This window comes from Botryllus schlosseri, chromosome 9 (genome assembly GCF_051294905.1).
Source record: "Botryllus schlosseri isolate E-star chromosome 9, Bs_hap1, whole genome shotgun sequence".
NCBI lineage: Eukaryota > Metazoa > Chordata > Ascidiacea > Stolidobranchia > Styelidae > Botryllus > Botryllus schlosseri.
Window position 1 is genome coordinate 9743527 of NC_137244.1, and position 15235 is coordinate 9758761.

The 15235-nt window shown below is 39.5% G+C and overlaps 1 protein-coding gene across 1 annotated transcript; it reads left to right on the forward strand.

The window, feature by feature from the left end:
- The first annotated feature begins 3466 nt into the window (after positions 1 to 3466).
- Positions 3467 to 14998, forward strand: LOC145446610 (uncharacterized). The gene is made up of 6 exons (XM_080324955.1): positions 3467 to 3512; positions 14062 to 14187; positions 14248 to 14336; positions 14393 to 14675; positions 14741 to 14785; positions 14845 to 14998. The coding sequence occupies exons 1-6, from the start codon at positions 3467 to 3469 to the stop codon at positions 14955 to 14957; spliced, it is 702 nt and encodes a 233-aa protein (XP_080181081.1). The 3' UTR covers positions 14958 to 14998.
- The last annotated feature ends 237 nt before the right edge of the window (positions 14999 to 15235 follow it).

A 15235-nucleotide genomic window follows, 5' to 3' on the forward strand; every position in this document is an offset into this window, starting at 1 on the left:
TTCAGTCACGATGAATGGATGTCGCTACTCCTACATAACGACTCCAGATAGATATCGTGAACAGTGATTCTACAACTGTCGGACTGATATTGTGATCCAATAAGGTGTGTTTCAGTGAAATGAAGACTGCAATCGTACACCACAATAGAACACTACCTCGTGATTTCACACGCAATCATAAAACACACCATCGTAAGGGTTTGTCCAGTTCGTCCGTAACATTACAAAAAACGGTCGGCACCACGCGAGATCGGGGTTGGTCTCGTCATATCGAGGAACATTTTGAAACGGTATCGTCACAAGGCTATTGACGTCGATTCAGTTGGTCATATCGAAGAACATGTCAATCCGTTTTACAAAGTACCGTTTTTCAAGTCCCTGCACCATAGTGTTACGACACAGACAAGATGCGACGGTGGAAATAATAAAACACGGAAGGCACACTTTGGTGTTATTTGACATGGATTTTACACCGGACGAACCTCACATTCGAGCGATGAATTGGAATGAACTTTGTGTTATTGACGTCGAAGGAAAAGAAATGTATCGATTTATCGGTTTCGTACATATCCAACAAAAATCTGGGTATATGATTGTGCATGGTTCGCATATTCGACTTTGAACGCCCAATTGGTATATGTTGTACAGTTCACTTTCACCGTCGTGCGAATAACCCATGTTAGGGTTCCATGTTTGAGTGTCTGTATGTCATGCTTCAGATTGACTCAGAGTCATTGCAATGTGGTTTATTGGTATGACATTGTTATCGGGTGTGATGACATTCGATCTGCATCAAAATTACCGGCTATGATAATGTCTGTGGATCGAAGGCTTACTCCCCGATGTTTGTATACCAACACATTGCATGCAATGTCACACACCTCCATTTACGCGTATACTGGTGTGGGCAAACAAGCGCGACGTATGTCTGGATGGTATTTTTTCGTGGAAACACAGGGTGTAACATGTTTACTTGGATATTGTTCATTGGTTTATCGATTCAGAGTTGATATCCGGATCCGGTTACATACTTTATCAGGGTTTCCGATTTCAAACTGAATGTCGAGACATACATTGACCAATAAAGACACAATATAGTAAACATGCGGGGGAAAACTCGACCTGGAATTGTTATCGCGATGGGTGACATAAATCCAACCGTTTTCCGAACACCGTTATCCACATACCAACCATCGTCGAGGAGGTGTTTTATTCAGACATTTTGACTATGGAAAATCCAAAGCACGAACCCAGACATCCATGAACTATCGAAGTCTATTGTCCAATTTTCCAAAACATGCATTTCGGTGTACAAGAGCATATTGTATGTGGTTAACCGATGATATTGATGTGATACGACTGATGGGGGAGTACTCTGAAACCGGTAGTCCGTGTATATTTCCGTCACTGTTCGTTGTAATCTATTTCAAACTATCGTCAATACAACAAATACCAAATTGTCAGGTGTGTTTGTCAGATTTCAAAATGAAAATGGTTTTGTTACTCTAGGAAAAGCTAGATGACCAAGAGAAAATGTATTGTTACAATGGGTAAACGCCAGATCTCGAAAGTGAAATGATATTTTTACTCAGGTAAACGACGACCCGCCAAGTGAAAATGGTTTGTTGCTCAGGGAAAAAATATATTTCCAAGTGAAAATGGTTTGTTGCTGAGGGAAAAAATATATTTCCAAGTGAAAAAGGTTTGTTACCCAGAGAAAAAATATATTTCCGAGTGAAAAAGGTTTGTTACCCAGGGAAAAAATAGATTTCCGAGTGAAAACGGTATTGGTACTCAGGTAAATGATATTTTTCCAAACGAAAAGGGTTTGTTACCCAGGGAGAAAATATATTTCCAAAAGAAAAGGATTAGTTACTCTAGGTAAAAGTATTTTTCCAAGTGAAAATAGTTTTTTGCTGTAGGAAAAAAATAGATTTGTAAACGACAAGGGTTTGTTACTCTAGGAAAGGATAGATCACCAAGTGAAAATGATAATTTTACACAGGTAAACGTCAGTTGTCCCAACCAGTATGATATTTTTGACTTGGGAAGGTATCTCGTGTTCAACGCTGGTAGTGTGATTGCTCTTGTTAAACGTAGTTGCCGAGTTGTACAATATACTTTTCGTGCGTATACAATTACGAAGGGGCGGAAAATGAAATTGCTATTATGATCGTCAGAAGATTGTTGTATGTTGATTTGATTTGTCGGGGTAGCAAACCTATCATTCGCATATGGCAAGCAAAATCATCACTGCGAATACATGTAACTGACTCGCTCGGTCTCGACCAATGCAAAATAGATGATTCGTTTTTTGAAACCGTAGCGAAGACCACATGTAAGTCGATGCGATAGACTTCTATCCCCTTACATTCAGTCGTGTCGTGTCCATTTTAATACGGAGGAGCCCACAGGTATGACATGCACACACTAACACCGTGAACAGAAATCGATGATTTGGATTAATAAAAATATTTCTCAACTACATGTACAACTAAATTGGGGTTTTGATGTTGTAGAAAGTAAACAATTTTATTGAGTTGTGTGTTTGACGAAAGTGATTGGATACAAGTATGTGTTGATGAAAGAAAATTTATTTTTCTGTACGCGACAGTTTGTGTCGAAATGAAAATAGATTCGTGGTTACAATTGGATCGTGGTTGTGCTGTTCAAATGTACGGTTCAACACGAAGACTTGACGCTCAACAACAACTCGACAAAACATATCCATTGCACGATTTGTCACTGGTGTGCTAAGGGTTAGGAACATTTTTATTACGGCTCCATCTACTAGTCGTTTTGTTGTGCCGGCAATCATGTGATGACTCAGCACTTTTCGTTTGCAAAGTTGATTGTTTTGTGTGTAAGATTTAAGGACGGTGACTAGAAAACATAGGTACTCCACTCTGTTGTTGGAGTAGCTGGTTTATTGCTATGACATTGCCAGAACCCTCGAGTAGTGACTATGCTTATTTTCTACGAAAGCTTACGCGATCCGGTGTAATAAATGTGTGTTGACTAAACTAGGATAGATACCGTGGTTGCGCAGGACTCACGCATGGTATTCACATATTGTACATATACAAACTTTTGTGTAAACAACTCTGATATTTCTGTAAGTACTAGTACTGTATCGAGCTATGTGAATAATAAGCTACGTTGGATCATTCATGTCAAAACAGTTTGTAGAGTCTAACTAAGCATTCTTTACTTTGAAAGCGTAGGCAATCATTCTTGAGTTTCGTAGTATCAAAAATATCGTGTAAGGTCGAGTACTTTGCGTGATGTAAATATCTTTCATACTTTTGTATGAGTCGCGGGGATTATCAGTCGTATCTTACAAGTAACTATAGTTAGCACAAAAAAAAATGCACGTGTATTGTTTTCAAAAGTCAAGAAAGTGAAAATAGATTTCTGTTACGCTAAAACATTTGCTACACTAACATATTTCGTATTCGGCAAAACGATGCACGACGTTGAAACGATGTTGGTCAATATCCATAATGCGACGAGTGAGTAAAATACACATTAAGGTCGTTGTGATCTGATTTATTCTCGTGTCACGCAAAAAGCAACAATGTACAGTGTGTGTAATCTTATTGAAATGATTATGAAATAAATAGTAATGATCCGTGTCGGTTGTTACCGTCGATGCATTAGCTTTAACCAAGTAAGTGATATTTACAAATATGTGTGTCGTTTTGACAACTCAAAAATTTTAGGTCTTGTGTCCAGAAAAACGACCCTATAGTTGTGCACGCGTAGAAAATGACTAGGAGTTCAATCTCAACTAGGAATCGTGTTAGTGGTTGCGTGTTTTTCTTTGATGGTGTGCGTTCTACAAATAATTCCAGTTTACCAAACTAGGATGCATTGAGCAAACACCCTGCAATATGCTTTTGATGACCTCCTGTGGTGTGGTTTTATGATTACAATTTTATAAGATTCAAATGATAATTTATGATCACTACTATAAAACATTGAACATCAATGCAACCACATTTTGTAGTATTCGGTGAAGCATATGTTTCGATTTTATTAATGTTAAGAGTTTTCTGTATTACTCAAGCCTAGTTGAATAGGAGGTGTCTGGAAAACATATTCCAATTTATTTTTTGTAATGATCAAAGTGTGTGGGAAATGGTGCGAACGGATTAAGCATTAATCAAGCGGCGGTATGTCAATTCACACATCTTGACACCGGGGTAATGCGGGTATGTGTTTCAGTTCTTAGTCGCAGATTCCGACAATGAAATATTGCGCCGGTTGTTAATCAGTAAACGAAATTGTTGTTTCATCTTTAGTCTCGGTAACTGGAAACAATTACATTTGTAAAATATTTTCTGACATCCGCGATACGCAGAGTGATTTGTACCAAGGTGGAATAATTCGTCAATCAAGAACATTTCATACACGAATAGTTTACAACTCAATATGGTAATAACAATGGTACTGAAAAGTTTGTTGCTGTCACAATAACCTTTACCACAACGCCGGGTCTAATTAACGCGAATAATTTAATAATCAAGTCATGATCAACTATTACATATGTCAAATCAATGTGTCAGTTAATCTCAAGGCGCCTGCATCGAGTAGTAATTACTTTTGTCTTACAAAATATATCGAGTAGTAATTACTAGGGATGGTGTGAACCTCTGAAAGGTTCAGGTTCGTGTGAACGCGAACCTTTTTGAAAGGTTCTGTGTGAACACGAACGTGAACCTAATGACGTCACGTGACGTCATATTGCTAATTCCAACCCTATCTTTCAATGAAGTGATAGCCTATATTAACGTACACGATACCTAGCGACGACGCGGGCCACATCATGTCACAATGCAGAAGTACATGTTGGCGTTTTAAACGTCACTAAATGTTTCAACTGAGGCAATCAAAGGATCTAATACTCCTATAAAATCAATATCTTCCGTCGCTTTGCCAACAATTTCGTCGAGGACTTACCAGGGAATATAAGCTTACGCCTTAACGGTTTAGGCCAGACCGGACAATGTATTCGGCGTCTGAGTAGCCTATCGCTACGTTGATATTGAGCAGAGTGTAAAACTGGTTTCTATACTTGCTACCGATATTACCCCATTAACAAGTTTTACAGCAGTAGACAACATCTCAATCACAAGGATTTGGTTCTCGTGATGCAGTAAAGATATGAAGTCAAGATTGCCCCGTACCCCTGCTAGCTTTTTTGCATCAGAAAACGATATCAATCTCATTGATTGGTTGAATATAAGCATCATTCGCTGACTACGTATTTCGCTCGTGATGTTGTGTGATCGCAAGTCAAACTCACAGCAGAGAGACACTAAATATTCACAAACGGAAAGCTGAATATTTGGAGCAAACATTTGTTACAAAGCAAGTAAAACTTTTGAGATTGTCAAGGTGCATGCTCGTTTACAGTGTTAATTTTTAATGCTGCCAGCGCCATGCATAGAGTGGCCCGCAGTTGAAATGCAATTAATATGAACCAAAGATGTTATAATGAAGTGAAAATTGTAATATATGAAAAAGGTTCACAGTGCAGAACCTACTAAGGTTCTGTTGTGAACGCGAACCTCTAAATTCCCGAGGTTCACACACAGAACGCGAACGTGAACCTCACGTTCACACCATCCCTAGTAATTACTTTGTCCTGCAGAATATACCGCGTAGTAATTCCTTTATCTTACAGAATAGTAACTACTTCAAGTTGAATAAAAAAGACGCACCGTCGGAATATGAATACAACCGAACTTGTTATGGATTTTAGACTGTGGCGATTGTATGTACTCTCCCAATCTTGTCTACTTTCTATACGGATACTGTTGAGTTGGTTGGGTAAGTTACAACGGATTTACTTGACAAGGTTTTCCTGATGGACTGAGTATGGTAAAATGTTAAAATGTCGAGTCTTAATACTATTTCCATTAACTCAATTGTGACAAAAAAATAACCAGACAGCTTGTTCAAGGCGCGTATAATCTCGAAATGTGACTGGGTGAAAGTTGGTAGTCATGTTTGTCAAACCTATTTCAATTCACACAATGTCAAAGTCCAAATATTTCATTTTGATTATCTCAGTTTACCTGTAGTACATCTGACGAACGGATTTAAAGTTGGCAAATTACCAAAATGATTGAATATTATCGGATTAGAGATAGTTGGTATTGATTCTATAAGTGTTAAAACAGCGGCGTGGAATGTGTGAATGCTCCGGAAACGGAGTTGAAAGTTGGTCAAGTCAAGTAATATTCAGTTTCAAAAGATTCGATTTGTGGGTACTCAAGTCGTTACCTTGTGAGCGATCGTGGGATTTTACAATTATTTCACACCTATTTGAGTATGCGGTAACCTCACAAAGGATTAGGGTTAGGACGGAAATAAGTGGCAATTTGTTGCTATTCAAGTTACCGACACTGGCGGTTCTGTGAGTCGTTACTTATTAAATCTTACCAGCGAAATCAAGTTCTGTGACAAACTGATTACTAAAATTTCACCGCGTGAGCGATCGGTATGGCTATGACACCAAGTCGTGAAAGATGACTATGTCTGAGGTGTTATCTTGTGGGCGATCGTAGGATTTTACAAATATTTCACACCTTTTTGAAGTGTTAGTATGAGAACGCGGCTATTGTTGGTATTTGAATCGCCGTCTACGCCGGCTCTGTGGCAAACTAATTACCAAAATATTACCAAGCAACTGATTCCTAGATTTAGCAAACTATTTCACACCCTTTTTTGTTAAAAGTACGACATGCCGCCCGCAGTCTATACCCGAAAGTACGAATCACCGCCGCATCCATAAGACACAATAGCCGCATGCCACCCCCGCCATAAGAATAACGATATATTGATGTCGTAATCACCGTAAACGCTGGGAATAACTCGAATCGGTCATATATAATAATTTGCGATATACACATTAACTAAGGATCAATCACGTGACTATTTACTTGATACATATTCAACGCCGATCGAGAGATACCTATACCCGAAAGGGCGATTCACGACCGCGCCGATAAGAACACATAGAGAATCACCAGAGACCGCGTAAGAATACATGACAGGCACATCATCGCCGCGGCCTATATCCACAACGTTAGTTCACTACCAAACAATCCATGGCAGGTCATCGCCACAGCACATACCTGAACGTACGAATCACGACCACGAGTTTTCAATACGAGTCATCGCCGCAGCCTATACACGAAAGTACGACTCACCAACACGAGTTTTCACGGCACATCACCGACGCAGCCTATACCTGAAAGTGTGAGTCACCGCCGCGTCCATAAGAACACATGGCACCTCACCAGCGGAAGGGGGGGTCTAAAGGGTGCCATCACCAACACGAGTTTTCAGGCACATCACCGACGCAGCCTATACCCGAAAGGGTACCATCACCAGAGATCCCATAAGAACACATGGCACCTCACCAGCGGAAGGGGGGGTCAAAAGGGTGCCATCACCAACACGAGTTTCGCGGCACCTCACCAGCGGGCCCATAAGAACCCCAGGCAAATCACGACCGATCTATATAACTACTAACATGATTATAATAAGGCATATCAAATCATTCAGTGTGCCATGATAAATTATCTTGCGTGCAGTGGCGGCTCGTCCTATAGGGCAACTGGGGCATTGCCCCACCTAAAATTCTGTTCAATAACAATTTAACCATTTATAGACGCACAGCAATCAATATATACCGAGATCACAGCGAAACCCGCGTTCTTCTTGTGCTTTCGCTTGCAAACGCCCATACATAGCGAAGTCTCTGCGAAAATCGAATTCTCTTCTGTGTTTTCGCTTTGTGAATGCCTAGCCGGGGCTTGCCCCGGTAGCGCTCATAACAAGCTTTCACTATCTATTCTCTCAAAGCCGCGCACAATAAAGAAACGGTGATTTACTCTCTCCTATTCGTAAAATGGCCGAGCAACCGGGGCAAATATGCTTGCTCGCTCCTAAGGTGTGATGTAACAATCGTATCTATATCTGAACTCGGTTACCGTAATATGCGTTGAGTCGACCTTTGCTGGAATAGGTCGATTTTGACGGTGTTTCGCATCATGATATTTCTTGAAACTTGGTATGATATGTCGTGAAGGTAGTATTTAACACTGCTCCAAGTTTCAGGCTTGCTACTTAAAGATACTGGTAGTAATTCCGTTTCCGAAGTTCAGTGTGTGCTGATCTATCATGTACATAGTAAAGCAAACAGATTTTACTCAAAAGCCGGTATTGGTCTCCATTGATTTTGACGATGTTCTATACCGAGATCGGTCATGACATTTGGCACGATAAGTGTTAGTATCGACCGCTGTAACAAGTTTTAAGTTTGTCACTGAACTATGTGGGTGGTAATTTCGTTTCCAAAGTCGAGTAAGAGCTGACTCTTCATTTATCGCCAACAAATTTACGCAAAAGCCGTTATTGGTCTCTATTGATTTCAACGATGTTCCATACCTAGATCTGTCATGAGTAGGGCGGTTTTTTTTTTACCTAAAAAGAAGAAAATTTTGACCTAAAAAATAAAAATTTTGACTATTTTTGACCTAAAAAAACTAAATTTTGACCAAATTTTGACTAAACGTATGCAAATTAGGTGTTTTCCCATATAATGTTAAAATTGCACCACTTATCTTCATTTCTGGTTGGAACTGACTGTCCTAACAAAGTAGTTTGGCTTGAAAAAAACGTTTTTGGCTTAGAAACAGGCAATTTTTTACATGAAAAAAACAATATTTTAACGAAATCTGGCCCCATGAAGAATTCCAGTGGTTACAATAGGTATTATGGTAGAAATAATTGAAATATTTTGTAGTACAACGAGAGATAATTTCCTATATTCTTGGGTAGAAAGTTCACGTCCTTACTAAGAAGCTTGCCAAGGACGTTCAACCTGCAGCAGTTGTTGGCCGCCAACACTTAAGTTGTGCGTACACTGCTGGTGCTGGTGACACACCGTGTAGCTTCATTCTGACAATGTTGTCTACATCACAATTTTTCATCATGCGCTTCATATAAGAATGATGCAATGCACAAGAAGTCTTTCTTCAGTTAGGATATTGCGGTACGTTGACCATAACACCATGTCTACCTATTATTTGTTTTATTTGACCGTTTATGATTCACAATGAGCAGACGATTAGCCGCTTACAACGGTAGGCCTATAAAATAGGCTAAAAGCGGTATTATATCAAATTATAAGTTCCCCGACAGTGCAAAATCTACGATACAAACAAAATGCAGAGGTCAAATTTTTTTTGACTTTATGAAAAATTTTGACAAATTTTGACCTAACGCTACAATTTTGACAAAATTTTGACAAATTTTGACATGTCAAAAAAAAACCGCCCTAGTCATGAGCTTTCGCACGGTATGTCTGGATTTTAGTATCGAACACGGTGCCAAGTCTTATAGTTGACACTCAATGATTGAGGCAGTTATTTCGTTTTCGAGGTCGAGTATGGTAGAGATGCGCGCTGATCTGATACTTAGCCTACCTATACGTCATTGCGGATCTCACGCAATAGCCGGTGTCGGTCTGTGCTAATCTATAGTCTGCGTTCCATAACGAGATCGGTAATGATATTTCCAATGGTATATCTCGATGATCGCATGAAACAGCTGACCAAGATTCTCGGTTTGCATTCAAATATTCACATAATTTTATGTTCGCCAATGTCCATTTCACTGTGAAATTGTGGCCTTCAAACCATTTGCTTACAATCCCCTGTCAAATGCGATAGCTATTTCATTTTCGATGTCGGCTAACAGCTGATCATTCGATCAGCCTATTCCTCGATCTATTTTACTCAAAGTTCGGTGTTCGTCTGTTTGTATTGATTTTGACAGTGTACCATACCGGAATGGGTTATGAGATTGCGTATGCTACTTCTCGATGATTTCTTGTAACAGTATACTAAGTTACGGCTTTTATTCATGTATTTATTGATTAGTATATTTTCCAACGGCGATTTCGCAGCAGACTTATAGACTGTAAGCCGTATGTGTTGTGTCACAGTCTCCAGTTTCAAGGCCAAAATGTCCTATGATGTTCCGAGACCGAAGTTCCGAGGCTGCTGTCCTTAGTTCTTCAAAGACCATTCAAATTGATGTTCTGGATTCAATATGACAGGCCCAATCTATGAGATAACAATTGCGTATGTGTCCGAACTCGTTGACCTTTCCAGTTAGGCTTACGCAATCTCTCGAGTTCTAGTCATTGGAATGAGTCAGGTCAAGTCAAGTGCGAACATGAATCGTATTGAATCTTTGCTCCGTACGTAGTTTACGCAGTTGTCTTTAGAGCGAAAATGAGAGGTCTAGAAGTTGTCCAGTCTATTGATCCAATCGTACGCCGGGTGCCTTCGTTTTGGTTGCCTATTATCACCTGGTCGTAACCAGAGATGGCCACAGTCCGGTTCAGGAGCCGGAGCAGGATTTCAATGTTTTTTTACCTGGCCGGACTGGATCCGGATTTTGAATTTGGGGTGACGGTCGGATTTTAGCCGGATTTTTTTGCTGTGATATGATTAATTAGCATTGTTCTGGCAGGATTTTTTCGGATTCCGAACTGGACATTCACCAGCCGGATTTCTTTGGACTATGAATTTCCAATTGCCAGCCGGATCCGGATAGATTCGGATCCCGAAATTTTGGAATCCGCCCATCTCTAGTCGTAACCACCAGCTCAGTGGTCGTAACACACCAGGATCGTGTACGAAACACTTTCGGACGGGCTTAGAAAAATTAGGGTCTATCGATTTGCGTAATCTATAACTATACCATGAAATCATAACGCATGCTACTAAGGATGACCTGATACTTGATTCGTGGCATAGGGACGATTCTTAGTTCACGTACATTTTGTAAAATAATCCTTTGTTAAAAAATAAATGAATAAAACATTTGTTACCACCCTTCAAGTCACGGCTCACCGGCAAACCTCTCGCGGCACCTACGTTAAAATCACTGTTGTCGGGAAATTCATGTGAGCATCATAAAGTTACTTTTTTACGTTGGAAAACGCCATTGTGACGTCATGTTGATAAAAGTCGCTCGCAGCCCTTGCCCCACCACCCGATATTGTCACGAGCCGCCACTGCTTGCGTGCCACCTTTCGCACGCGTGTCAGGGGTAACCGATCCCTAGCGTATTCTATATTCATAATAAAGTCGATATAACATGGCTTAATTTAAGTTGGAAATATGACATAAGCACGCATTCATTCGACTGAAGCTGCGAGAAGACGAATTCGGAAAACCTGCCAGCGAAATTACCGTAGCAATAGGACGATTTTACCAATAAGCTACACACCGCTCGGGATAGTGATCAAGCTGTAAGCCTGTAACATCCCATACCTTTTGGTGTATTTTAGATGGACGTGTTCTATGGGTTGATGTGAATAAAAAGAGGTAACAAAGTTTCTTATTTACCATTGTTTTGAATAATTACGTGGGATGCATAATGTCTTTGTACTTTGACTCTAAATTCTTAAATGCCTGATAGTAACACATCCACACAGAAGCTTGTGTTAACGTAATTCATTGCTTTCAATATGTAAATTATTAGAAATGCATACAACGACGAATATAGTGAAAACTTCTGACTTAGCTAGCCAACGTATTTTCTTCGTGTCATCCTCAGAAAATAGTTGCCCATCTGTGACGTAGGCATTCCCAAGGCATTAAAGGTTTAGAACCGTACAGTCAGTAGTCTCCCATAGTCAACACAAAATTTTTATTTTATTGGAAATATCAGACATTGAATCGACATTTCAAAAGAACGGGGTTTCGAGTTTTAAATGGGAGATTCCAACCCCCAAAAGTCCCCCGCTTGCTACGCCATTGTTAGCAGTGATAGCTCTAAGCAAGCAATGGTTGCACAAACATCATTTAACAGAACACCGGCATCTCAATTCTCCCGAAACCACGACACATGTTTTCTAGTTGTTTGGCAACTAATATTTTTGTCACATGTGCAACAACAACTACTGAATTTTCAAAATCTGCGACTAGAACTAGAACTACTAATTTTTCAAAATCCACAACTACAACTAGAACTACTAAATTTTCGAAATCCGCAACTAGAACTAGAACTAGAACTACTCAAAAATCGTTAGTCGGATCGGAGTCGGACCAGATAATTTGTCGATCCGCTCCGCACTACACCGAGCTACAAACAGTTGGTCCGAAAATTCGTATCTGCATATGGAAAACTTGGAACAAACATGAGCATAAAAGTTCACTTCCTGTTCAGTCATCTTGATATATTTCCTGATCTTCTTGTTGATTAGCAAGGGGAGAGGTCCCACCAAGACATCAAAACAACAAAAGAAAGATATCAGGTCAGATTAGATGAACATATTATGGCAAACAATTACTGGAACCTTTCGAGAAACTGCAAAAAATTGCTTACAGGCAAAAATCGTACAAGAAACAATTTTGCTCTAACATAAATTGTTATATTCTTTATTCACGATGAAATTGGTAAATACACACATAATCCGGGGAGCAACCTGCCCCCAAAGGAAAATGGCGAGATAGGAGTAAATTTTTAAAATCTCAGTAATACAGTCAAATTGTTGTTCCTATGCAATACATGGAGAAGTCAGATTGCAGAATTGCAGCAGATGAATAATTCGCAAGGGTTACAGAGCAGAGGTAAAGATGATTGAAGATGAAGAATCGAAATTACAAAAATTATGCTGTGATTCACAAGTGTAATTTTAGTCCAGTGGTGCATTCAAGGTCTTCCGAAGAATGTGTACAGTGCCCAATAATGTGATCTTTTGGATCATGTCGAATCGAACGTTACCAGGAATTTGTTGGATATGTCTCATGAGTTTTCTGCTTACAACCCACGTAGCGCCAATTACTATCGGTACAATGTTTATTTTGCATCGCCACATTTTCTCACATTCCATTTTGAGGTCTGCGTATTTGGAGTGTTTTTCTGATTCTTTTTGCAGTTGTGATCAGTTGGGACAGCCAGTTCAATGAATAAGCATTATCTTTAATTTTTTAGTTGGACGATTATATCCGGGCGGTTGCTCCTGATTTCGCGGTCAGTTATAACTGGTATCCCACAGAATTTTTACTTGTTCGTTTTCTGTCACTGGTGCTGGGCTGTAATCGTACCAATATTTTGTCGAAGTGGTGATGTTAAAGTGTTTGCATAATTCAAGATGAATGTAGTGACCAATCCTATTGTGTCTCCATGTGTATTCGGTAGCTGCAAGTGTACCACAGCCGGACATGAGATGTGCTACAGTTTCATTTTGGTTGTGGCACATTCTGCATTTGCCATCCGTGTTTTGCTTTAGAATTCTTTTGCGGTAGTATTTTGTAGGAAGCGATTGGTCTTGTGCTGCGAAAATGAATCCTTCGCTTGCCGGTTTCAGGCCAGAGCTGGATAGCCAGGTCCGTGAAAGCTCGTCTACATGGGGCTGTGAAGTTAACTTCTTGTGCTGTCCATGGAGAGGCATCGACTCCCATATCGTTTCTCTCATTATTACTATTATTATTATATTCTAACTTATTATTTTAAATTTACAGTAGGTGGTTGTTGTAAAACTGATTAAATTGATGGCACGTTATTTGAGTATCTAGGTAAACACTTATATACATGACTGGAGTTTATTTATTTACATGATATCCGAGAAAGTCTCCAACTAAGATAAATCTAATACCCTTAAATATAGTTGTTGTTTCTGTATTTTGATTTGTAACAGTCTTCAGGGTGGAAAAGTAACAATTAGATTGAATTTCTTCACTATATAGGACGACTGAGCCGATTTTCTATCTAGCCATTACAGCGAAAATGGGAGATTTTGGTCAAAATAGCCCCATGGCTTATCTCCAAAACATCAGCCAATTTGAAGAAAAAAACAAGGTCATATTCGGAATCAGTGCCATTCAGAACCCGCAAAACCACTCTTACTTAGTCCGGCTTAAAATATGTGTTGACCAGTGTTATATGCACAAGGCTGCAATTCCTACAAAGCAATCTACATTATGGCTGCAATGTTACATATTGAATTATAGCGTTCATTTTCAGATCCTCCGAAAGACACTATTTTATCGAACAACTTCGTTTCGATTGAAGTCAATTCGTCTATGAATTTAAATTTCTCATTCTATGCAAACCCAGCTGGAGGCAATATTTCATTGAGTTCAAAGAAGGGTGAGATGAAAATGCGTTGCACATAATCCAGGTTGAAATGACGGAGTTCCCTATTTTCAGAAATGTCATCCTCGTCGACGGCAGTACTTTCGTGGAATAAAAGTTACTCGTCAGATGTGCATCACGTTAAGGAACTCAAGATAACAGTTGTAGGTTCCTATATGATTACAATTTATGGCTAACATTGATTTTCATCTTACCGCAGTCTACACTTGACGATTATGGAATTTATTCCGTTTGTGCGTCAACATTTAAACCAACCGGTCAAGACTGTTCTATACTGACTATTTCCAATCCGATGACCACCAATACGATCCACACTACAACTGAACCGATCCACACCCGAACTGAATCGATCCAAACTCCAACTGAACTCATATTATCAAAAGGTGTCCTGATCGGTGCATCCGTATCTGGTTTCATAATACTAGCCACAATCAGCTTTGCTGCATGTATAATTATACGACGGAAGGGAAACAAAAACACAGGTATCTGTATGATCTACCTTATACATTTATAAATGGTAACATGCATCAATTTCATTTGATCATAGGAAATACGACAGAGACCGAAATGTCATGTGATTACGGATATGCCGGTAATTCATTCATCTTGTAGTATCATCTGGCAATATGCTTCATCACATTTACGTTATAGAATATGACATAAACAATGCTGGAGCCAAATACGAAGAAATCGGACAAGCGCTACATGTTTATGAAGTACCCATCGTGAACGCGGGCTATGAAGAAGTTATTTTGCCCGGTTGATCATGATATATCGTTTGCCTGTTTCGCATTTTTGTTATATATGCATATACTATACAGCAGTGGTCGGGAACCTATGGCTCGCGAGCCATATATGGCTCTTTTGGGTACAAGATATGGCTCTTTGCAAGATATTTGTTTTTGTACTGAATTGATCAATATTGCAGCAACTTGTTAGTAAATTTTCATCACGGCCAGAATAATTATTCTCGTGACAGTATAAACATGTCGTTGGGCGGTAAAGACAATGCTGTTTTCAGGTTTAGGGGCTCGAACCCCTC